The sequence below is a fragment of the Poecilia latipinna genome, unplaced genomic scaffold, assembly GCF_001443285.1.
Source record: "Poecilia latipinna isolate Pla-1442-1.1 unplaced genomic scaffold, P_latipinna-1.0 Scaffold1608, whole genome shotgun sequence".
Classification (NCBI taxonomy): domain Eukaryota; kingdom Metazoa; phylum Chordata; class Actinopteri; order Cyprinodontiformes; family Poeciliidae; genus Poecilia; species Poecilia latipinna.
This window is the reverse complement of record NW_015114224.1, coordinates 40,074-64,929: the sequence shown is the minus strand read 5'-3', so window position 1 is coordinate 64,929 and position 24,856 is coordinate 40,074. Positions and strand designations below refer to the sequence as shown.

Genomic DNA, 24,856 nt, shown 5'->3' with positions numbered 1-24,856 from the left:
GTAAAAATTTTTTTCCAAAAAAATAGCAAAAAACACTTTTGGAATTAAAAACCCCCCCCCCCCCCCCAAAAAAAAAACAAACAAAAAAAAAAACATTTGGTCAAACTCTTACTGGACATGGATGAAATCAGAACAGTCACCTAAATAAAAGATGAAAAACAAAACAGATTTCTGAATTTAAATCAAACAAGTGCAAACAACTCACAGTGTCTCAGACGGTAGGAAAGATTATATCTTTCAGACGAGATAGTGCAGGAGTGCAGCTTTCACAAATACTTCTCTTCCTATGTACAACTAAAGCATGATCTACGGAGCCCTCTAGGGGACACGGAGAACGTTTTTTTTCTTTTACGTTGCATCGCAGTGAGTTTTGCGTTCGCTGGCATATTTTGTATACAGTCACAGATGTCAATTTAAAATTTCAAATACATTTAAAGAGACTCAGTGAAAACGTGTTCATATATTCTTAACTCTTTGGCGCAAAAACAGATTGAAAGTCAAATTAGTCGCTGGTCAGATATGATTTCAGTACCCAGTGAAAATAACTCAGAAATAGTCCAAATAGTTTGGATGCAGTTTTTCTTTCTTTCTTTCCTTCTTACGGAAACATTTGTTTACATCTTGGAAGGGCGATGGGAAGCTCACGTTTGGCCCGTTTTGCTTTTGCACATATGTTTGTGGTGCATTTCTATCCTAAAGAAAAAGATATAAAACTTCAGATATCTCACAAACGAGATACTAAGACGCATGGAAAAACCTTACGAAAACCTTATGTTATAGCAGAAAGTACGGAGGCCACCGTAGGAAAGCCTTAGTATTCGGTTATCCTGCATGAACTGATCGGTACATTATTGCAAGAGAACGTTAAAGAAAAATTGTTTTTCCCATGTCCCCTAGGGAGCTGATTAGACTAAATAATCTTTCTTTTTCTGAGCACTTTAGGGATTTATCAGATTGCATGAAAACGCATCATTACATTTTGATATTTTAAATAACATTTAGACTCATATGAGTATTCCCTTTATCTGCAAAGCAATAAATTACGATAATATCTTCCTGCGTTTGATTTTGGCCCATCAATTGGAATGGGATTAATGCACATTAATGCCTTTTACATCTAAAACTGGAATACATATTGAAAGTGCTCTCTTCTTTAAAAATCGAGGTTCAGACCCAAAGTGGTGACGAGTGCCTCTCCCTTCAGTTCGCAGCGTCCTCCTCGGACTCAGAGTTATCCAGGGTGGACACGGCGGAGCTGTACCACTCCGCACTCTCCTCCTCCTCCTGCCTCCCTCTTCCGCCAGCGCCTCCCGCTCCGTCTCCTCTGTCTTTTCTCTCGTTCAGCATTTCCACCGCCACCTGGTGATACGGGTGCTTGCGTTTGGTGTGCCGTCGCAGAGTGTTGCGCTCCGCGAAGCGAGTGTGGCAGAGCTGGCACTGGTAGGGCTTCTCTCCGGTGTGCACCCGCTGGTGGCGCTGCAGCTCGCCGGCCTCCCTGAAACGCTTGGAGCAGATGGGACACACGAAGTTCCTCTGGCCCGTGTGGATGTGCTTGTGTCTCTGTTGAAAGAAATTGTGAGCTTTCATAACAGGCGCAGCGTATTTCTGAGGCGATCCAGAGGCATTCGTGGGTTTTCCTTTACATTTTGTCATATTACAGTGGCTGGATGTAGTGAAGTATAAGTATTTTTGTTACTTCTTCAGTAGATTTAATTGTGTGTACTTTTTACTTTTGCTCTACTACATTTTACATGAAGTATCTATACTTTCTGCTCAACTAGATTTCTGTAATGTGCTGAGCTACATTGCAGTTTTTTAATTTGTTTATGAGTTTGAAAGCAATTAATCACTTATTTGAGTTAACTGGTAAAAAAACAAAACAAAAACAAAAAACGACTGTATGTGAGCCAACACTCGAGTTTACATTTTGAAACTGGTGTCAAGAAATTAAAATATTGTTCACTATTGAGCCATTACAAGGTTGAATACATGGTATTTTTTTAAACGAGTTGATGATAATAATAATAATAATTGTGAACTCAAAACCTTATTTCCTTCATATAATTTTTCTGAAAATAACTAGGCTTATACTACGTCCACCTGGTCAACTCCAGCATGAAGTTGCACTAAACTATTCAAACAGAAGCAGAAAAACGTAACTCTATATGAATATGTTGACTTTAAACTGGTTTGACATTTTAATAAGCTGCAGCTGTTTAACCGCTATAAACCTAAAGATCCAGGCTAAACCTAATACTGCAAGTTGGAGACAAAGATAAAAACCGTAGAGCCTGGAGAAGCAGAGAAAGAACATCCTGGAAAACAAAGGATAAAATCCCATTTTTTTCATTAAGCTGGAAAACAAATAACACTTTATTTTGGAGAATTACACACCACCTCTAGCTGTTTCTGTGCCTCCAGTAGATGGAAAAAAATAGCAGCTAAATAATAGTCTGCAATCACATTTGCTAATGAGGAAGCGGCTTTGATTTGAGCTGTCGTATTTTTCACGAGCATCCGGGCTCTGAAACGTCTCTGCTGCAAATTAAGAGGGAAATAATGTGATCTGGACGAGGTAAAGAGTTGCGATGTTCCATAGCAACATCCACTGGGAGCTTAAATGGGATTTGTGGAAAAGTAGTGAGACTCGGTGATGGATCATAATGTAACACGCAGGGGACATCCTGTGTGTACATCAGGCCTGAAAATCTACGGTTTTCTAGCTTTTTCTAAAGAGCAGAACATATGTGCTACGCATTTATATTTTCATATGTGATATCTTCTTCTTTAGATGTAATTCCAGAGTTAAATTAAAACAAGCTCCTATATCTTGTTGAAAATTTAGTTGTAAGTCAGTTTTGTCTTGTTTCAAATATATTTTGATATTTGAACTAGAGACTTTGGACAGGAGTGTCCAAAGTGCGGCCCGGTGGGCATTTGTGACTCTTGGACTAATTTCGTGCGATTCTCCGGTCTGAAAGATACAAACCAATTCAGCAGGTGGTTGATACAGATGGAGACATTTTACTTGTCATCAGAGTCCAGGTATTACTGACTTAGTGTTCAGTACAACACAAAGTATTTGTCTTTTTTATCACTAAGTTTTCAGATCCAGAGAATTTTACTGGAAAGCCGACTTTGCTGCACCAAATCAACTTTTACTTAATTTATAAAATGTTGCTGAATATAGCAAGCCTTTTGAAAGAAGGTGATTATAACTGAGAATAAATTTGTTGAGTGAAGACAGTTTTTAAGGATACGAAAACTAGACGCCCTTCTTATAGTACAGAAAATGTGCAAGATCCTTTTTAAGTTCTGGATCTACAATGAATAAGATTCCTTTCCAAAAAAAATTCCTTATTAGCTTGATTTTTGTTTTTGTTTAGTTTATTTTCTTACCATGCTAGAACTTCTGATTCAACAATAATGGCCCATGTGGTAAAAAGTTTGGAAACGCCTGGAGTAGACAAAATATATATATATAAAGTAACATTTTGTGTATTTGCAACCCTTTGTAAAACCATTTCATAATTTCAGCTACTTTTATAAATTGAAAGGTGTAGAATTTGTCCTCCATTTGTGAGCAGTTTAAGTAAGCGATTATTACATATGTTGGCAAATTAATCAGCAGTAATAAATCTTTGCTGCGTCAGTCTGTTCAAGATTGTTCCTGCTGTTCCCTACAGAGAAAAACAATCACTGTAATAAGTTGTGCCATCCCTTAAAAATGACACCTGATGAGCCTCCTGCTGCGCGTCTAATGAAACCATAGTTACCTGCAGATGGCTGGAGCGCTTGAAGGCTTTGCCGCACTGCTGGCAGACATGAGGCTTCTTCTGAGAGTGTGTGATGGCGTGCCGCTCCAGGTCGGAGAGGTAGAAGAAGATCCGCGGGCAGAGTTGGCAGCACAGCACCCTGCGAGAGCCCAGGTTGGTGGGAGACTCCGCCGGAGAGAGGGGGTCGAGGGCGTCGAGGGAGTCGAGTTTGCCCGCCGGGAGGAGGGGTCCGATGGGAGGGGAAGGAGATTGAGGGGGAGGAGCCGTGCTGCTGGAGAAGTAGAGGTGGTCGTCTAGAGGAAGATGCTCTGAGTGGAGATCTGAGGAGTCAAACTTGGATTCAGAGGCCGGAGACCGGGCCTCCGCCTCCGAAGCGGAGGGGTCGCGTGTCGGGGACTCCGACTGTGCAGGAGGGGCTCCAAAAGTCGATGGCTTGTTGTTTTCACTGGTGACTTCTTCAGCAGATATGGCTTCAGTTCCTGGGTTTGATTGAGAGTAGCAGATCTGAGTTTGGATAAGATGGCCGTCCTGCAGACCCACGGCGGGCGTGGGGACAGCGAAGGAGGCGAGGACGGGGCCAGAGGTCACGCTGTTAACACCTGACAGGATGAGGGGGGAGCTGCCGGCGTCCAGTCTGATTACGGGGTTAGGAAAGGTGGGAAGAGCCGATCCGAGCGCGCTGACCTGACCTGAAGGCAAAGGAAGGGACACTTGAGCCGAGGCTGTGGTAACCTGGGACAGCTGGCCGGTGGAGGGGTCGAGGACGGCGATGGGGGTGGAGGTAGAGGTGGAATCAGTAGATGTGGCAGGGACAGAGGAGAGGAGGAGCAACATGGACGTGGAAACACCTGGTGAGGTCACTGAGAGGGGAAGCGAGGAGAGCTGAGGCGACGGAGAGGAAGACAGCAGCAGGAGAGGGGCACTGGCTGAAGGGCTGGTCAGGATCTGGATGGTTTGGCTGGACAGAGAGGGGAGCACGGCTAGGTTAGCCTCCTGAGCAGCTTTAACATTCAACTCTGCAGCAGCTGGAGCGTCAGAGTTCGTCATCAGTTGTGTCTGATCACTGCCTTGTGGTGGCTGATCACTGGCAGAAGGTGCATTTAGTGCATTCTCTAAACTTTGGCTAAAGCTTGAACCTGCCAAATCTGATGACCCGTCTTCTTCTTCTTCATCCACCTGAACCTGATCCGACTGTTGCTTCCCCAACACGGAAGCGTCGATTTGCGGCACTTTGAGTCCCTCCGGACTGAGCGTATATGGGATTCCCTGGTCGTCGATGAGGAGGAGGTTTTCATTGTCGCAGTCCTCTGAAGACAGAGACGTGAGGACAGAAGTAGAAAAGTCCTCAGAGCCTTCATCGCTGTCTTCCTCCACCATGTCTCTGTCTCCGTCTCCCTCGAACTCATCCACCTCCATGATCAGGGGCCCCTCGCAGCTCAGATCCTCCAGGAAGCGCCCGCAGGTCCTCTCTCTTTTCTTGGGGAGACTGAGGTCCAGCGGCTCTGTCTGCTCCTCCGCCTCCCTGAACATCCTCAAAGACCTGCAGTCCACTTCTTGCACAGTTGGAGGAATATTTTGCTCCGTTTCTGTCTCTGCAGGTTCCTGTTTAATCCAGTGATGGCTCAATAGTTTAAATGCAACAGTGTTTGAGACGAGGTCAGTCTCTGACCCTTCCATGTGTGTGATTTTAACTTTTCCCTCTGCCTCTGGGGCATCTTCATTGAACTCTTCTTTATTCCCAACAGCTGATATGTGGATTTGACCGCTGCTGTTCTCTGTGATTAGTCCTCCAGCAGAAACCAAAGCAGCTCCCCTCAAATGTGACCCAACACAGTCTTTGGTCTGGCTGATGGCACATTTCGTGATTGGCCTCTTACACTGCGGCGGGACAACAATTCTGATCCTTATTGGTTGCTTAGGCACCCCAGGCTTCACTCTAATTGGCTGCCTGATCCCAGCAATCTTACTGGTTTCCTGAGAGACCGGCTCCGATGTCCCGCCCACCTCTGCCTGTTCCCCGTTGACTGATTGAGCATCTCTGCTGATGATGGTCACCGCAGCTTTGACGGAGCAGGTCTTGAGGTTACCCGGTTTGGTGCTGGGTGGGATTTTTTTATCCTTTGGGTCCAAAGCGACCTCTGTCATGGGCCCCGGTGCCTCTGCACACTGGCTGCCATTTTGGACTTCCAGGCTGCCACTTGTCAGGACTGAGGCCAACTGAGAATCCATTTTGGGGCATAACTATTCCTATTTCTATAAAAAATAAAAATAAAAAAAAATAGAAAGTTCAGTTAACAACATTAAATCAAAATTAAACAAATGTAGTAAATTACCTAGCCAAAAACTCAAAATTGATTATTTATTATTATTATTATTATTATTATTATTATTATTATTATTATTATTATAAGGGTCAAGCCAATGTTCATCCAGAGTTTTGGCATTTCATGATATTTAGATCGTGCAGGATTCTTCCCCAATAAGGATCGCCGCGTATGACCCAACATTACAACCTTCTGCTGCTCCTTCTGTTTATTTTTGCTGTATTTCCAATTAAACTTCAGCATATGACCAACAGAGATTGAACTCGAAACGCGACGGAGCGAAGAATCGAGAGAATTTGCATTTTTCCAGCACCATTCTATCACCTGAATGCAGCACGAATAAAAACCGCTTAAGGTTGATTTCGCGTCAGAATATTGTTCGGATTATTCTCGGATGGCCAGTATGTGGCTGTTCTAAATTATCACTGGGGATAAAACCGAGGAGAGCCGTCCGTGTAGGACGCCATTACGCACAGCCCTAGGTCCGAAATGACCATTTATTTCATTCTAAGGGAGCGTGTGCGCTGTGACAGCTGTCGGACCTGGGACAGCAGCATCACAATCGCGTCAGTCGGAGCGGTGGGGGAAACGTGTCAGTTCGCAGCCGGAGCGGATCCCGTCCTCCTCGGTATCGCAGCTTCCTCGGACCTACAGCCAGCCATTTTATGGAGCCGAAGGTCCGAGCCGCCGAGAGCGCAGATTCGGGGGCAAACTTTCCCGGCGCGCTGTCCGCCTAATTCCTGTCTCTGCTTGTCCAGCAGCCGCCGGCGCCTGGATGGACCGGACACGCTTTACATACATTTAAAAACACTGCATTAAAAAAAAAAAAAAACAAAAAAAAAAAAACTATTCTCCACCCATACTCTCGCTGCATTGGGACTGGCTTACCCGAGCTGTGGATATTTCCGGAGGACCAAATATGACTGTGCAGTGTAAAAGGGTGATGCTGCGAATGCTGAGGGAGGGAGGGGTCAAAGGGAGTTGCTATGGTGTCGCAGCCTACCGGGTCCGAGCAGTAGCCATGTTCAGCCTATGAGTACTGTTGAACCTGCAGCACAGGAGGGTTTCATCATGTGGCATTAAAGAGCCAGAGAGCGGATCGCTTTCACGTCGTTTCCCTTTATTTTAAACATCAAAAATATAAAACTCACAAGCCCCGCAGGCTTGATGTCTCAGACTGAGCAGAAAAAAAGGAGAGAAAAAAAGAGATCTCACAGTGAAATATATCACAGAGTCAGTTCATGGATAATATATCATCTGCTAATGAACTATACATCCAGTGGCGGCTGTTGATGTGGACAATATGGCTCTTTTACCAGGGCAGCACAGTCTCAGGGGCGGCACAAGGAGAAAACGTTATACCAGAAGCAATCCTGTTCACTCCGACCTGTAGAGTCAGGCAGATCAATCCAAATTAATGATGACGTCAACACTAAGTCAGCATCAGTATCAGATCAGTACTAGTGTGTAAGATTGATATATTAGTTTCAGATTGCTTTATGAAATCCAATTTTTTTTCTCAATTCTGCCTCAAAAAGACTTGTTTTGATTTAGATTTTTATACACTTTGTTTTAGGAAACAGAACACACAAATTAGTTTTGTTATGTCGTTTCTGTTGATCTTGTTAATATGTTGCTAATGTGTTTTGTAGACATTTATAAACTTAGCACAAATTCTTTCTAATGTTTTATCAATATACTTCAAAAGAAAAAAAACACCTAAATGTTAGAGGTTTGATGTATTAAACTTGCATAATAAAAATTATTTTGATCATTATTGGTATCGGTAATACTGGCCCCTTATTTATTTGTTATCGGATCAATACCAAAATATGCAGTATCACTCCCCTCTAGTCTGCAATTTGATTTAAATATATCCCAGGGATGTAACAAGATCTCTAAATGTATCAGTCAATTGATTTATCCATCTGCTCCTCTAGTTACCATTCACAAATCCTCGTCCCTGCATATCCATAGGTTCACAATGAATCTTTGGTTTTATACCTTAAACATGTAATTCCTCCACATTTTTCATGTCAATATCCCCCATTTTTCCCAGACTGAATTTCCAGAGGACTCAGTAAATCCATTATGTACGGTAACCAAATCTGACTGCACTGATTATGCAAATTTTTGGATTTGATTTGCAATTTGAGTTTTGTAAGTAATTTGTGCTGCACTTGGTCATCTCCAGTTCAAGAGGAAACATCCTCATCCTGATCAAATCAGGTCCGGGTTGTTCTGCACTACAAACATTCTTTAAAACAACTTGAAACTGTTGAAATCATAGAAAAGACCTGAGGGCATTTGTGGCAGATAAAGCAGGGTAGGCGACTCGCCCTGGGTGCTGTGCAACCAAGAACCGCCACTGCGTATGTCATGATTAAAGTCTGGAGCAACTCAAGCTGCAGCAGGGTTTGAATATAACTTGTAATGTTTGAATGTAATAACAATGCCTTTTGATTAGTGTGCAAGAAAAACAGAAATATACCTAAACCCAAAATGAAGAGCTTAGACTAATTCACAATAACTGTCAAAAAAAAAAACAACAAAAAAAAACAGATGTTGAACTAAGAATATCTAGGTGACCATAATAAAAGTACATGAAGCTGTGCTGAGTGTTCAGGAGGAGTTCTCAAACGGATGCATGTCTCGGTGGGTCGAGATCTTGGGCCATCACTCCACGTCACCGGGCGCACATGCTTCGATTTCCGACACCAGCCGATGTGGGAAGAGTTTGTACTGCAACCATGTAGGCTCTGAAAGATAAAAGAAGAAGAGAAATGTAGCGCCTGGCAACAATATTCAAACACCTTTAAACATTAACCAGTTATATGTGACGGACCAACACAGAGCAGGGGGGGGGATGCATGTTTTAATTACTAAACTGACAGGCCAGACAAGGAGGATACTAAAGCTAATTTCCATCTGCAGTGCATGGCAGGTTGATGCGAACATGAAGTCACACATGTAGATTAATATGAAGGAAAGGCTGACAGAGAAATGAGAAGGAATTTTTATTTTATTTATTAATTTATTTATTTTTTGCTCGTCCATTTTAGATCTAAGACAATATAATGAGGAAAAAAGCAAAATAAGCTACACAAGCAGTAAAGTTGAAGTGAAACTGGTGTAAAGTCCTGTGGCGACCAGACCTTGTGTAAAAGAGTTTGAAACTTTATACTGTGGAATAAGATCTAATAACTAAGACATGCTTTCTCTTTTAGCATAACCCAGCAGTTTCTGCCATTTCTTCATGATTTTATTTCCACTTTATTCTCAATACTTTGATTTTAACCAGGAAAGACCTTTTTTTCTTTTCCATCAGCATTTCAACCTTATTTTCTGAGTGACTCTTTGACTTTTAAACTTTAATCTGTAATTTAAAATAAAAAATAAAACGCCAAAAAACTTCCATTCTTTATTTTCTGCTCCAATTGACCCCAACACTCAGTAGTTACCAGCCACTGGTTGATGGATTTGGAGAATAATCCAAGCATGACGTGCCGGTCAGAAGAAAGCTAATTTCCAAGAGAAACTTTTCATGAAAACTCACAGTCTCCCTTAGTCATTGCATGTTTTTTCTCCGTATTTTCCTCTGATGTAGCCCTTATGAAAGTCATATAAACTAAACGAACTCATGTAAGGAACACAGCAAACATGTGGAAGAAGGAGCTCTGGACATAGGAGACCAAAGTAAACATTTATGCAAAAAGTTACGTGTTTGGGTAAAAATGAAAAGTGTACATCATCTTGAATGCATTACCATGGTTAAGCATGGTGGTGGCAGCATCAAGCTGTGGGACTGCTTCTCTTCAATGTGAGCTAAAAACAGAGTCTATAAAAGGCTGCAGAGGCAGAAGTTCACCTTCCAGCTGCAGGATAATTAGGGACTACTTTGGAATAGTTCGAGATGTGTTGGTCTGTCGTTTAAAATAAGAAATAAAAAAAAAAATCTCTGATGTAGTAAAGGTTGCGATGTTGCCGCGTAAATAACTGGAAACGGCCTGTTTGGGTTTACCAAGGTAGCACTCTGGTGTCTGCAGCTTCCCGTCAAAGCAGGCCTGCGCTGCGGTGAAGCTGCACTGCTTCTTGGGGTGTTTGCAGTAGAATGTCACGATTTCCCCGTGGGGAACCATGGCGTCCGTGACATCAAACGGCCAACGCTTCACCCCACCAATCACAACACGGCTCCGCTCAGCAGGGATGACACAGCGAGCTGCGTTACGAAAATATGAAAGCGTCACGAAAACATCTCTCTGCACGTTTATTCTCAGAAATTTCAGGATTCCCCGAACCCAGACGCACTGATCCGCTCCTCACCTCGGCAGTGCGGCGGAGACGCGCTCCAGCTGCCGTTTGACAGACAGGTGATCTTCTGGGGTCCGTCCAGCCGGTAGTTCTTCTTGCATAGATAGTGGATGTCAAAGCCGACCTCATATTCAGTCTTCTGGACTGCGACCACGTAGCCCTGCTGCACTTCCTTTGGAGGTTGGCAGAACAGTTCTACAAGGCAGAGTGGTTTTATCATTGTTAAGAAATTCATATTACAATAGAAAAGATGCTGAATGGGAACAAAAAAACTCATGCAAACTTAAACATATAATCATTTATGATGAGAAAATGTTGGGAAAAATTTAATACAGAACAAACTCAGTTCAAAGGAAGTCGGGCCCCAATGCGTGACAAATATTCAGCTCTGAAGAATTTTGAATGAATATCAATTAAAACAACATTGAAAGTATTTTTGAATTTCAATTGAATTTTGAAATCCAAAAATCCAAATCTAATTAATTTTTTTAAAAACAGCAGGTTTGCTGAAACTGAGGACAAAAACCAAGATATAAAGCTAATCCTGCAACAATAAACAATGAATCAATGATCAGTTAAAATGAGCTCAATAATTTCCATTCTGATGATTAATATTTTTTGAAGGACAATTTTGTGTACATAAACGTCATAATATGTTTTATGATGTCAGTTGTGTGTGTTGTTTCCATTTTAATAAATGTTTTTGGTTGTTGTGTTTTAATTTGGGTGTTTAAAATATCTTCCACTTCCAGTGTTAAGTGTTCTTTAGTAAATTAAAGTGTATTCATCTTTGAGAGAACGGCATTATTATGCCATTATCAACATAATACTTGGAAATGGTCTAAAAGCAACAGTAATGTTGTCTACTGCAATAATTACTGAAACAGAAAAAAATTATTACTGTGACATGCCCACAAAAAAAAAATAAATAAATAAAATACTTGTTTAAACAGAACAGAGAAAATAAAAACAGCATGTTTTTAATTTTCACTCTGGGTCAAACTCTTTAAAAAGATATTTAAAAACACAGGAATCAAAGATGGTGGTCTAATTTTTAAAGACGACGTGTTGCAAAGTTTGGGAGCCACAACACAAAAATCTCCATCTCCTCTTAGTTTCTGCTAAATTTTTTGGTCTAAAAGCAGCTGGTTGAACCTCAGAGTCATTTAAAAGCCAATGTTAGCACATTAAAATAAACTATTTGACGCAAAGGGAGTCAGTGAGATGTACTCATGTTGGTGTGTACCAGCAGCATTGTGAACAAGCTGAAAGAGATACTTGACTGACGCCCTCATAAACTAAAAGCCCGTATTATTCTCTCAGTCAAGCCTCAACAAACCTGGTTTAGATTTTGCTGTTTGCCTGAACTAGAAGACTTTTTTTTTTTTTTGTAAACTGAGCTGCTGTTTTTTTTATTAAATTTAACATCGGAGTGCATAATGACTCACAAATTTGTAACAGAGTGTTTGATGAATGACTCAAGGCAACCAAAATTAATAAGGGTGTTCTGTTAGGAATGAATAAAATAACCTTTGCTTACTTGATGTCTTCAAGGCAATTTCATGGAGGTTGGATGGTGCATAGAAATAGGTGCTGGAGGTATGTAAATATGGCCCTCATCTGTGAATTAGTGGAAGGAAATGCCATGTTTAAAAAAAAAAAAAGAAAACATGGCATTGTCATTGTAAATTTTGTATATTCTGTATGTAAAAAAAAAATGCTGAATTTTTAAGAATGTTTTCTGAGTAGGAAATAAGGAATGGCTTGAACAATAAGTAGTTTTGTGCTTTCACAGCGAATAATGACACTGCATTTTTGCATTTATGGACATCTTTACTGGACTGACAAGCTGTCTGTTAACAAGTTAATTTAATAGTGAAACTAATTTGTTGTTCTGCAGAGTCTCTGCAGAGCTGCGCAGTGTTGCAGTTCGTAGCACCGTTGCCTTGCAGGAAGAGGATCCAGTTTGTCTTTCAGCATGGAGTTGCACGGATGTTTTGTCCCCCATCCTGCCGGTCAGTACAGAAAGTTTGAGTTTTGACCACTAGAGGGCAGGAGAGGACTTTGAAACGAAGCTTGGCACTTGAAGCGTTTGTGTGTAATTGTTCAGCTATTTTATTTAGGACCATTTCTGGTATATTTACTAACTTTATTAAAACTTATGAGCCTTTTGGGGACCACAGTCCCGTCTTAATTCGATGGACCCCCTTGTTTAAGGTCAGAGGTTAAGTTTAGAGGTATGGGTCCACTTTCACAATGTTTACCTGCAAACTGAGGCCATTTGTGACTTTTTTTTTTTTTTTTTTACATTTCTACTCTGCTCTACAGGTTAGATTTAGAGGTACGGTGTGAATTAAGTTTGGGTTAATGTTGCTTTTATGGAAAATGTCTTGGTTATAAGTGGAGCTACTAAAATGAATGGAAGTCAATCCAAACTAGTCCTCAGTTTGCATAGAAGAACGAGGATGGGTGTGTGAGTGTGTCTTTTTTTTTTTTTTTACACCACGCTGATAGTGTAAGAAAATGCAGTTTCCAAACTAACACCTATTTTCAGTCTCTCACTCACTCACACATGATTCACTAACCTTCAGAAGTGTGTAAAGTCCTGCTGAGAGCGAAGTGATGTATCACACACACACTCTCACACACACACACACACACACTGTGGTCAGTCTGCACACTTACTTTTACAGACCGGGTGAGGATGCATCCAGGTCTGGTTGTCCTGACAGAAATTTTCCCCGCTCCCGACTACATCCGCCCTGCAGGGTGGGAAAAGGGGAAAAGTGAAGGAAGCAGATGGCAGGATGACACATGCAGCAGTGCCAACTGAGGAGCTTCATGCAGCACAAAAATGATATTTAAAAAACAGTGTGAATGCATCCTTTGCTTGTGCGTCTTGTCTAAAGTGTGTATGTGTGTGTGAGCATGAGTGCAGGAGCTCTGGCTGACACATCCACTCTGGCTCATCCTTTCCTGTGAGATGACTCAGTGTGTAAAAGGGAAGTCGATACAAGATTTGACTGTAATGACCTAGTTAGCTCAATGGAGGCATGATCAGCTGGGAGATCAAAATGAATTCCCTGCCATTCATTGCTCATCACACCAGCCTTTCCCCCCCCCTCCCTCTCTTTTCTTTCCTTCACACTCCATCTATCACTTCCTCCGCTCCTTTCTGTGTAACTCAGAGCCGCACTCGCTCACCCAGACAGGCAGCTGTAGCGGATTGAAGTCCCCACAGAGGCGTCGCCGTGGATGCTGAAGGTGTTGATCACCTCCTCTGGCAAAGGGCAGGTCGGCGCAGGAGTGTGTCCAGGTGACTGAGCCTCTGTGGTTCAAGGGAAAAGCAGGAGGTGTCAAAGAAGGTGAAGGAGTGATAGGAGATATTTGCAGTTACATCATTTGTGATCAAATCTGAGCAAATTTATAGGACATTATTCACTTCGTTCATGTGCAACGAACCAGGCTCACCGCTGGTCTTCAAATAATGAATTCTACAGCTGAAACGATTAATCGGATTCATCGTGATGAATCGATTATTGAACTAATCGTCAACTAACCTAGTAATTAATCGTTAACTGGAGAATAGAGACTCAAAAGAACAAGTCATTCAGAGCATTAATTAAAGCAAAACTGTACAAAAAATATACATTTTTCATTTAAGATAAACAAAAAAACTTTTTCCTGTTAATATGTTCTCAAAAATCATCAAGTGGCAAAGTGAAGTAATAATGCCATTTTACTGCAATTTAGGCAATGAAATATTTGCATCTTTTAAAGAATTTCTAATATTGTATTTTAAAAAAGGCAGAATGTACATTTTTTTATCCAACCGCTTGTTAAATTGTCAGACTAATCAGTTGAATAATCAGTTACTAAAATAATAGTTAGTTGCAGAAATTTACATGAGAAAATTCTCCTGTAAAGTAGCACAAACAATTTTTTTTGTTTGTTTGTTTTTTACATATGGCTCATACGGGCGTTTGCCCAGGATGGCATTAGAAAGGAGGCGTAAGTGCATCTGATCAGCAATCAAAGGAGAGTTGGCACTCCGGTGTGCTGAGTTGGTTGGGCGCTTTGTTCCAGACTCGAGGATTTCCTCCATTTTGAATGGTTTAGGGCAGCAGAGAATTGAAAATCAATAAATCCAAATACTGTCATTCCTGTCTTACTGAAGAGCTTCTGGTATTCTGCAGAGGGAAATGAGCAAAAGCATCAGCCTATGGATGTGCAGTAGTTGTAGAAACACTACCTAACAAACTAAACAGTCGTAATTCTTGTGAAAGATGGACCATCAGAAAGCCTCCCCTATAAGATGTATTGAGGTTTGTGGTTGTCATGTCACAAAATGTGTCTATAACACTTTGCCAAAGCACTGCAGAACCACAAAACCTGCCGGAGCCTTTACCCTGCACACTTTAATTATGTAATTTTATTGGCTGCTGAGTTTTATTGCAACTCTGTTTCTTTTGCTTAAAGAAAACACGTGCATGGACGCATCTCTACAACCCTGTAGTATTACTAAACTGTACAAACCCAATATATCCTGAAACCCGTTTTGTTTAACCCAGACCTTCCTGCGACCCAACAGAGGCGTTTCACCCAACGTCTCATTCTATTTCTGCAGAAATAGCCCGTCTTAGGTAATAAACCAAAGTTCGACATGCAGGTGAACCACCGCCTCAAACCTCTCCAAGCTTTCAGGTTGTATAACTCCTGGCTCTGATCGTTCCCGCAGCTGAGAGCCTCACGCTTGTGCAAGTAAAAATATCAAGAGTGGTGCTTTGCAGAGAGAGGCTGGAGTGACCCGAGCGGTTTTGAACAGGAGCGCAGCTTTGAAAGGCAGGGACTGCTCTCGCCTGAGGACGATCTCTGCCTCTGCAATGGAGAAACGCTGAGATAAGAATGTAAAGGCACCTATGGGAGAGGGAGGTTTTTTTTTTTTTTTTTTTTTTTTTTTTTTTTGGAGTCAGATGAGAGCCGGATGCCAAGTTCTGTTTTCACATACCGCCCCTCTCCTGCCTCGTACTGCTGCCGCCCCCACTCAGTCTCTGGCACCAAACTGCAGTGAAACAGGTATATTAGATTCATCTCCTTAAAACTACCAAAAAAACCGGCACATTTGAATGAAAATGCATCATTTCTGACTAAAAACGGATCTGGTTATAGGGTTTCACTCGCACGAACGTGCACCTTGGCATATCTAAACTAAACACCCCGAAGCTGCACGCCTGTCCTTGGCTCCTATTGTGGAGAGAGACCTTATCGGAGGCCTCAGATGCAGAAGGTTGAGCGCAGAACGAGATGAGAGGAGAGGAGGAGCGGACAGAGAAGAGAAAGGCCTGAAGCAGCATGAGCAAGAGAGCTTTCTGACTCTCCCGTCTGTGATCTGTCGCCCACACACACACACAGACACACACACACACACACAGAGACAAACAGTGTGACACATCTGCAGCCCACCCCTCTAACACATCCACATCCAATCTATCCGGAAAAATACCTTCCTGGTAAACACACACACACACACACACCCGCATGCAAGCTGTGCACAAGGCACACACTCTGACAGGGACCCGCTGCCCACCGCCTCACAACAGACACGGATCAACTCTCTCACGCCAACACACACGACGCAAACGCTCTCACACGTTCAGAACCCACCTACCTTCTGCCCGTCTCTCTTCGGCGGAGAGCGAGCCGACGATTTTTATCCTGATTCCACGTCTTCCGAGAGATGAAATGCATATTTTAAGAGAGAACGCAGCTCGGATGAGGACTTTCCTCGGAGAGCACGTTCGGTACAGCTGGAGGTGCGTGACTAATGCGGTCTGTCTCAGACGGTAAAAACTGACAGCAGTGACAGGTTGACCAAAGATAGTCAGGGAAAATTCAAGATAAGTACTGATAAATTACTATTCTGTTTATTCATGAGCAGTTTTAGGTTTGTGCCTCCTGCTATATTTCAAGAAACATGAAAACACATACAAAAAAACTAGTTATCACCCAGTTGTAGATATCCAGATTTATTTTAAATTTTAAAATAAATCATGTTTTATTGTAGCAGCATCATCTCACACTGAAAAATATATTTAAAAATTATTTGAAATTGCTTGTTCAATGCAGAAACAACTATTGGCACAGAGGGGGTAAATGCAACATGAAATTGATCAAAATATTAGATGTTGCAAGTACCAGTAATGTGTATTCAATCTATAGTGCAGATCTGGAGTCTTACAGCCAATGAGGTCGAGTCTTCCTGAGCAGAGCAACTCAAATACACTGAAATGACTATAAATGAAGATATTCGTTCTTCATTTTTATTTCTTTTTTTTTTTTTTTGTCAAAAGGGGAATGAAAAACAGATTCTTCTTCTCAAAAATGAAAAATGTTCCTGCTTTGTCTTAACTTTTAGGAGATGTCTATGGCATTTGCAATCAGAAACAAACTTCTTGGTTAAATCAAATACATCTAAATCTTTCAGCCTACTATTTCAGTAACTAAAGTTACTTTGTTAACAAAACCAGTGAAACTGAAATGCCAACAGGTGACCAAATTGTGACTGTAAGGTCACAACATTCTAGTTGTAAGACTAAACTCAGATCGCTTTCATACTTCAGTTTCTCTCATCCTCACTGCTTTCGCTCCAACCAGTCGACTGCTTCGGTTTCAACCCTCGTCTCTGGGAAAGAAACCTGTGGTTAAGTGCCTCACCCATTTGGTAGCAGAGAAGTTGTCAAACTCACAACATTTCAATTGAAAGATGCTTCTTCCCATAATCCCTTAAAAGACAAACAAGCCCACAGCCTCACAGAGCCACCACTATGCCTGACAGCTGTCATGATGTTGAAAACCTCAACCTGAGACTAAAACTCAACACAAACACTCACGTTTTAATGACAAAATGCTTGAGTTACTCAGTTTTGTCTCCACACATAATAAATGGACTCAGATAAAACACGTCAAGTGTGGAACTGTCCTGCTGCAATAAAAGACTAATTTATTTGAAGCCGGAATAATTGATTTTTATATTTAGAGTAAACTAGTTATAAGTAAACAAAAATTAAAGATCTATAAAACTGAATCCGTTTGAAGTCGCTGTGTGCGACCGTTCACTTCACTATTAATTTAATTTGATGCAATTTCTGCGCAATTCACGTGTTTCGAGGCACTAATGGTTCACAAACTGCAGTTGAGTTGAACACAAAATGCTGCTGTTAAACTAACAGGTTGTCGGAAGTCAGATTTATTTCACTTTGATGCTGTAGTCGTCGCTTTGTGTTGATTGATTCTATTATTCTCAACATGTTCAAGCAACAAAGCAACAATGTTTTATATTTTGTCCACCACACAGCAGCTCACAACCCCCAGGATATTTTCTTACCTGTCCAGTTTGTGAAAAGCCGGTTTGACAGAAAATATTTTGACATTCTGTTGGACTCTTATATTTTCTGAATTTGGGTCCATTTGCTACTGCAGCTCATCAGATGGAAAAAAAGAAAAAAAAAAGAAAAAAAGCGACAATCCACAAATATCTAGAACCGCAAGAGTATATTTTTGTGTCTGTTGTGTAACATCCCACCCGTAAACTGTAAGAGGAATTCGCACATATTAGCAACTCCCTCTGTAAAACATTTTGACATTTCTCGATCAATTTGTACTTGTGAAGCAGGTTTTTAGCACAATTGCTTGTCATTTTGTGGACGATGCTAAATTTGTGACTTCTTTCGTGTTTACTCGCAGATTTTTGCACATTTGTTCCTTTGTGTGGCTGCAGAAACAAATGCCTTGAATTCACATGCACAAAAAGGACAAACTCAGGAAATATACCATAGCAAAAGTGTGCAATGTTTTTTTTGTTTTGCATTTACATTGCTCTGCATTTACAGAGCAATGTTGATTTAAGGCAGTCAAAGTGTTGAATTGGTCAGAAGAGGGGAAAAGTGATTTGTTGCACTGTTAAGATTTTTAAAAAATGGTTTTGAATGTCACAAAAAGTAAGATTTATTCTCCCTTCCAGAGTGGTCTGCCTGAAATGTGTGCTTAAAATTATGTTGTCCCTTTTTAAAAGTGCATAACCAAACCTAATCACTATTAAAAGGATCTAACAGATGCTTCAGATACCAAAGTGAAAATAATAATAATAATAATAATAACTCCTCATATGAAGATTTGTCTCTATTGTCCAACTAGGATCGCTCAGGAATCTCTGTTTAATCAGTGAAGAATTATCAGCTATTTCAAATATTTCGACTTTAGCTGACATATTTCTTTAAACAAATCGGCTCGACACACATTAATCCCCTCAAGTTCGCTGTTATGTAAAATATCTTTAAGAAGTAAAATACATAAATGTCTAGATCTGTAAATAAATATCTCCTGTGTTTTAGGTTGAAAGGAGAATTGCATCCCTTCATGATCACAGACCAAAGATGTTGTGTGTTACTGGTTGGTGTATTTCTAATCACATGAATTGTATTTAAAATGACGCTTTGAGGCCTGTGTTTACAGTGTTCAGGCAGGAAGTGAACAGAGAGAAAATGTGCTTTAGTATTTTAGTATCATGAATTGAACCACAGACTTTAGAGATGTCAAGGACTAAAATTGATGAGGTTTTCACTCTACCTTCCTTGAGAAAAAATACAAATAGTTTGATTTTCTGCCATTTTGTCCCTTTAGTCTGAGGGAAGAATGATTTCAGAACAAAGCTGTAAATTAAAAAGAGTTAAATGCTTAACTAAAAAGTGTTGGTATTGACTGAAACCGAATGAGATTCATTCAGAAAATCCTTTTTTTTATTAAGTCTGTTTTCACTGAGGCGACTGATAGCCTGATAAAGACTGGGCCGCTTTAACAGTTCAGCAGCAAAATCTTGGGTCTCTGAACGCTCTGGTTGACATGGTGACGGGGAGAATAGGTCACAGTTGTGCAACACGTTTAAGTCGACACATTCACAGAGGGGCTTCAGTCATGTTTATCTGCCTCTCTCTTTTTCTCCCCATCTGGTGCAAACACACAAACTCCAATGCTCATTCCTTGGCCCCAAAAAAAAAAAAAAAAACAGCCACACACTCGTATTTTAAAGTGTCAGAACTAAAGAAGACAAACAAAACCTTTTCTGTAAATTTCTGGACGTATATAAAAAAAGAACCATAAACCCACCTGTGCAGATGGGCTCATCCCCACTCCACTGTCGGTCACCCTGACACCGACGAACCGTGACATCCGAGCTGTCGGGCAACGTAAAGCCCGGCTTGCAGCGGACCTCGAGCAGGGCAGAGAAGGATGGAGTGGCAGACACGAGGCGAAACACCGAGTTTTCACTCGCGGGAAGAGGCCAGGGACAAGTACGACCTGCAGTGGGGGGGGAGAGAGGGCAGAAAATAAGAGGGTCGGGAACAAAACAATTCTTAGGAAGTGTTGGATGGCAACCAAAGAAAACAGTTACAGCTGAATCACTTTAAAAGAGCACTAATGAGGTTGTATAACTAAATTGCTTGCAATTACAATGCCCTGCTTTATGACACACATACATAATAAAAGCTTGTGTTCTGCTTTCTGAGGGGTTGGGGTTGTTGGGTTTTATTTTATTTTCCAGAAAAAAAACCTAAAACAGATTGTGTGCTGGCTCAGATAAACAGAGGCAGATTTTATTATGTGCGATTGGGCTCACAACCCAAGGCGCTATTTAGTCTGGGGCGTCACCAGAAAAGCTCATGAGGTTTTTGGTATCAGATTGGAAGCACAATATATATTTTTTTAAATAAAAAATGTTTTTGATTAGTTATGATTAAAAAGAGGGAAGACGAGGTTGGAAACACATGAAAACTACAAAACACAGAGTGGACAGACTTGGAACGAAAATACCTTAGAACAGAACTTTGATTAAATATTATTTTCAGGAGAGAACAAAACAACAAAAAAACTTCTTGTTTTTTAAATATTGCAACAATAACAAAAAGAATCTATCTTCTCTGATTCTATCAAGTTAATATTGCCTTAAAAATAAAACAGTCGGGTGTGTGGAAGTAAATGTGTCTGTCCAGTTAAGACTTTTTGGAGAAAAATGTGGGGCTGTAAGCTCACAATATTGGTAATTACTTAAAACAAACACATAACCTGACAGTGAGAAGATTTTTCTCCTTTTTTTTTCAGAACTTTGTTTATTTTTTTATTTCGGGGGGCTGCAGCAGAAAGAGCCTGCCCAGGTCTCCTCTCAAGCAAGAGCCGCCCCTGCAGATGCAGATGCAGATGCGCATAAAGCCTTTCACAGTGAATCATAATGAATCCAGTTACCTGGAGCCACACAGCTCAGACCACACTCGCCGTCGCACAGGCACTGGCGCTTGCTGCCGCATTCTGCGTCAGATTTGCAGGTCCGAGGACAGGCTCTCGTTTTCCTCTCTCCTCCCTGAAGTCTCTCCACACACGACCCTGTTGTGACACCAACACTCATCACACACCACCGCACTAATCATACGATTGTTCACATCTTGAGAGACTCTGTGTGCCAGTTCTGCTTTTGTCTTCTTTTTGGAGAGGGGGGAAACATTTGCGTGGGTGGCTGAGTAAACGAGTATTTCCATGGTGGGTTTTGTTTAATCCCTTCTGTTCAGCTTTCAATCTTCCTTCTTATCTAATAATGTTTCATCTGAAAATCTTATAACTGCACTTAATTTGAACAATCTATTCCTTAAAATGGTATTCATATTTATTTAACTTTTTCCACATTTTCACAAGGTACAACCGCAAATTTCTATTTCGTCGATATGGCTTTTAGGTGAAAAAAAAAACAGAGAAAAAGTCAGAGCAAGCATCAGAAGTTAGCTAATTAGTTAATAGAGCCAACCTGTGTGTAATTTAATCTCAATATAAATGCAGCTGCAATGAAAGCCTGAGAGATGAACAAACAGCATCTCACAGATCACAGTTTTAATCCGTCAAAGTAGAAACAGTTTGGCACAACTGCAAACCTACAAAAAAAAAAAAAAAGACTGTGCAAAGACAGCATTTGTCAGAAAAGCAGCCAAAAGGCCCAAAGTAACCACAGAGGAGCTACAGGAGCCCTGGAGATCTGTAGACACAATTATTAGTTGTGCCCTCAAAAATAATCAGTTTCTTATAGAAGAAGACAAAGCCAAAAGAAGGCATTACTAAAGGCAAGAGGTTTGGTATTGTGAATATGTTTTTGGCAGCAGCATCATGCTGTGGAGATGCTTTTCTTCAGCAGAGGTAAAGAAGCTTCTCAGAGTTTAGTGGAAGATGGATTGAGCTAAAAACAAAGGAACCAAACGTACAGACAACATATAACAGCATGCAAACACAGAGAGCTACAATGAAAAGGTTTAGATCTAATCGTGCGCTAGAGCGGCCCAGTCAAAGTCCAGATCTAAATCCAACTGAACATCAGTGGCTAGGCTTGAAAGTTCATGTGCAGAGTTACTACGTCTGATCTACGAGTCACAGACACACAGCAGCGACTCGGCTGGATGCAAATGCACACCGTGCTTTTGAGATTTTATTTGTAGAAAACATTAAAAGTCATGAATCATTTTCCTCCTAATTTACAATTACAGACCACAATGTGTCACACAAAATCCCAATAAAGTAGAGTCAAAGTGGCAACATGTGGAATAAATCAATGAGCAAAAATACTCTTGCAAAAGGGCTGCATGTGCAGCAACAACCACCTTCCTCCACTGACAGCTGCGCATGTTAAGCATCAGTTTCGTACAACTTTAAAAATGTTACATAGCAAGAAGAAAGTGTCATGGCAGGACCCAAACTTTTCAAAAATACTCCTAGAAAGTGAGGCAAAAACACACACACACACACAGCTGCATTTATGCACAAATATTAACACAGAAAAAAATATGTAGATATTATTTGTAGTCTATAATATGTGATATTGGGTCTTATACATAGAAGACTGTTTTAAAAATCTGCAATCGCCTGATCAAAATGCTAGTTTTAGAAAGTTTTGCAGAAGAGTGTTTAGTGCAAACTCCAGGAGTTTGGTGCTTAAATTAAAATGTAATGTCGTTTATCGACACAATAAGATGTGCCGATATATGTTTTTATTAAACCTCATTTAGTGAAATTTATTTCCAGCTGTGATTTTCCTCTGAAGAGGAGCCCTACCTGAAGCCTGAGGGGAAGCCGTTCCAGTCAGAGCCCAGAGGAAGAGCAGCAGCAGTGCAGAGTCCATCATTAGAGCCAGACCTCAGGATGATATGAGTGAGGGACAAACACACATGCAGCTTTTTTAAAGAAGTAGGTGGAGGGTGGGGGGGGGGGGGGGTGACGGACACAAAGGGTGGGACAATGCAGGGAGTGGGTGGGGGGTGGTTTCAGAGAACCCAGGAGCTCACATCTGTTTTGTGTTGAAGACGAAGAGAAATGAGGAAAATTCCACTCTGAGGGACCTTTCACCCATTTCTGTTAAGACAGCACAGACTGACAAGCTTATGAATAGACATGTAAACAAGTTTTTATTTTGACAACACAGCTGTGGTGTAGCTGACACTTTCAGCTACATTCAGCAGGTTAACCGCTTTGGGAGAATGTATATACCTTGGAGTAAAAAAGTATTTGGTGAAAAGTATCCTCAAGTGCTGAGCAGCAATTGATCACAACATCTGATTTAATATTTTAAAATGATGTCATCAGATAGAAAAAAATATATAAAGATATGTTCAAATTCTGGTATAAAGAACAAAAGATTTTTTTTAAAATAACAAAATATCAAATTCAATTAGAATTTCTTTTTTCAAATCCCTTTTGGTAACATTTTATTTGAAGGGGTGTGCTTAAGACTCACATTACATGACATAAACATAACACCTGTCATGAAGATGAGAGAGTCTTCATGACCGTCTATCACTGTGGTCATGAAGTGTCTTTCACCAAATACTGACACTTTTAATACATATTTGCATTAAAGGTTGCATTAAAAGTGCATTATTTAAGATTATTTGGTAAATAATTACACTTTTATGCAAAGTTGCGACAAAACTTACATTAAAAACCAAGTAAAAGAGTCAACTTTGCATTAGAGGCGTCATTATTTACCAGACTTCATTACAAGTCGTAAACATTCATGAAGACTCCCTCATGTTCATGATATGTGTTATGTCAGGTTTATAACAGCGTCATGTCAGTCTTATGCTTCCGGTGAATGTAACAAAGATTGTATCCAAACAAGAGGTCTCACTTGAACATAAAGTGTAGACATGTAACTTTTTACTCAAGTAAGAATAACGATACTTCATAATAACATTAGTCAGGTGAAAACAAAAAGTATGGTGATGTAGAACTCCTCTTAAAAGTCGTTTTGTTTGTTTGTTTGTTTTATTATTATTGTTCTTATTTTTAACGTTACTCAAATAAATGCAACTGGTTACTACTCACCTCTGGCCCACAAGTCAGAGGGGAACTTGCAGAAGAATACGTATCACTGCAAAAACACAAAATCTTACTTCATAAGATTTTGTGTTTTTGCAGTGTACTTGAGTTTAAGCTATTTTGCAAAGACAAACAGGGAAATATTTTACTCTCTATGTGCAGAGCGACGTCCCCAAAAAGACTTGCAGCTGTAACTGCAAAGAAAGCTGATTTATACAAACCAGTAGATGTTTTCCTTCCACTTCACAGACATGTGCTCCTTGGTGCTGGTCTATCACACAAAATCCCACTAAGATGCATTCAGTTTGGCTGTTTTAAGTGTCAAAATATGAAAAGGTTCAAGGGAGATTAATACTTTTGCAAGGCCATATTTAACACCATCTCTAACGATGATGTTAAATATTTCCCAAATATCCAAAGGGACAAGCACAGAGTTTGTGAGACAGCTGACAGGCTTAGGAATGCGTGCAATGTGAACAAACAAGAAGAAGATCAGAACAGCCCTGGAGCATCCCAAGACAAATCACAGTCTGGCTATCACTCCGAACTTTGACCGACTCTTTTCCCACCCCTCTAGAAACACAACTTTATTTCCAGATGGAGCTAGCTAATGTGAAACACAAACTTGTGAAGAAACAGTCAAAACAGAGCAGGAGTGGATGAGAACAATCTTTTATTGGTGTTTTTTGTTGTTTTTTGTTGTTGTTTTTTTTTTTTTTTTCTTTTTGCTTTGTTTTGTTTGGGAAGTTGCGACTACATCCAAAACCAGCCAGCTCAGACTGGCTGGGGAGAGGGAGGAGGGGTTGGGCACCATGAACACTACTTATGCAGCAGTCACTACAAGGTTCACCAACCACATCTGTGAGGATATTGGAAACCGGATCTCGTTGGGTAGAGCAAACAATCACTGAGTGAGATGATGATACAGGCTGTACGGAACCGCCGAGGAGCATTGCAGTCGTGTGCACAGTCCTTACGCAGCTCGAAAACAGAAGACGAAGGTAAAATAAGTCTGCATGAACGTCACGTTCAGGCCCATGA

The 24,856-nt window shown here is 40.8% G+C and overlaps 2 protein-coding genes across 3 annotated transcripts; both read right to left on the bottom strand.

The window, feature by feature from the left end:
* Nucleotides 1-60: 60 nt before the first annotated feature.
* Nucleotides 61-7,108, bottom strand: LOC106963976 (zinc finger protein 236). 2 transcript variants are annotated; one of them, XM_015059181.1, is made up of 3 exons: nt 6,643-7,108; nt 3,777-6,029; nt 61-1,560 (listed from the first exon to the last, which is right to left on the bottom strand). In XM_015059181.1, the coding sequence occupies exons 2-3, from the start codon at nt 6,003-6,005 to the stop codon at nt 1,201-1,203; spliced, it is 2,589 nt and encodes an 862-aa protein (XP_014914667.1). In that variant the 5' UTR covers nt 6,006-6,029; nt 6,643-7,108; the 3' UTR covers nt 61-1,200. The 2 variants fall into 2 exon arrangements, with proteins under 2 accessions (XP_014914667.1, XP_014914668.1); XM_015059182.1 differs by having other exon boundaries at nt 6,989-7,108.
* A 91-nt stretch (nt 7,109-7,199) lies between these two features.
* Nucleotides 7,200-22,659, bottom strand: ntd5 (ntl-dependent gene 5). The gene is made up of 8 exons (XM_015059183.1): nt 22,553-22,659; nt 20,708-20,845; nt 19,574-19,765; nt 13,616-13,739; nt 13,097-13,173; nt 10,424-10,606; nt 10,122-10,319; nt 7,200-8,859 (listed from the first exon to the last, which is right to left on the bottom strand). The coding sequence occupies exons 1-8, from the start codon at nt 22,620-22,622 to the stop codon at nt 8,777-8,779; spliced, it is 1,065 nt and encodes a 354-aa protein (XP_014914669.1). The 5' UTR covers nt 22,623-22,659; the 3' UTR covers nt 7,200-8,776.
* Nucleotides 22,660-24,856: the final 2,197 nt, after the last annotated feature.

Bases quoted from the DNA above. Each gene is read 5' to 3' on its own strand.
- LOC106963976 (XM_015059181.1), bottom strand. From the start codon at position 6,005: ATGGATTCTCAGTTGGCCTCAGTCCTGACAAGTGGCAGCCTGGAAGTC. The intron at 1,561-3,776 runs GTAACTATGGTT...TTCTTTCAACAG, and splicing joins AGCGCTCCAGCCATCTGCAG to AGACACAAGCACATCCACAC.
- ntd5 (XM_015059183.1), bottom strand. From the start codon at position 22,622: ATGATGGACTCTGCACTGCTGCTGCTCTTCCTCTGGGCTCTGACTGGA. The intron at 19,766-20,707 runs GTAACTGGATTC...CCCCCACTGCAG, and splicing joins TCTGAGCTGTGTGGCTCCAG to GTCGTACTTGTCCCTGGCCT. The intron at 13,174-13,615 runs GTGAGCGAGTGC...CCCACCCTGCAG, and splicing joins CGCTACAGCTGCCTGTCTGG to GGCGGATGTAGTCGGGAGCG.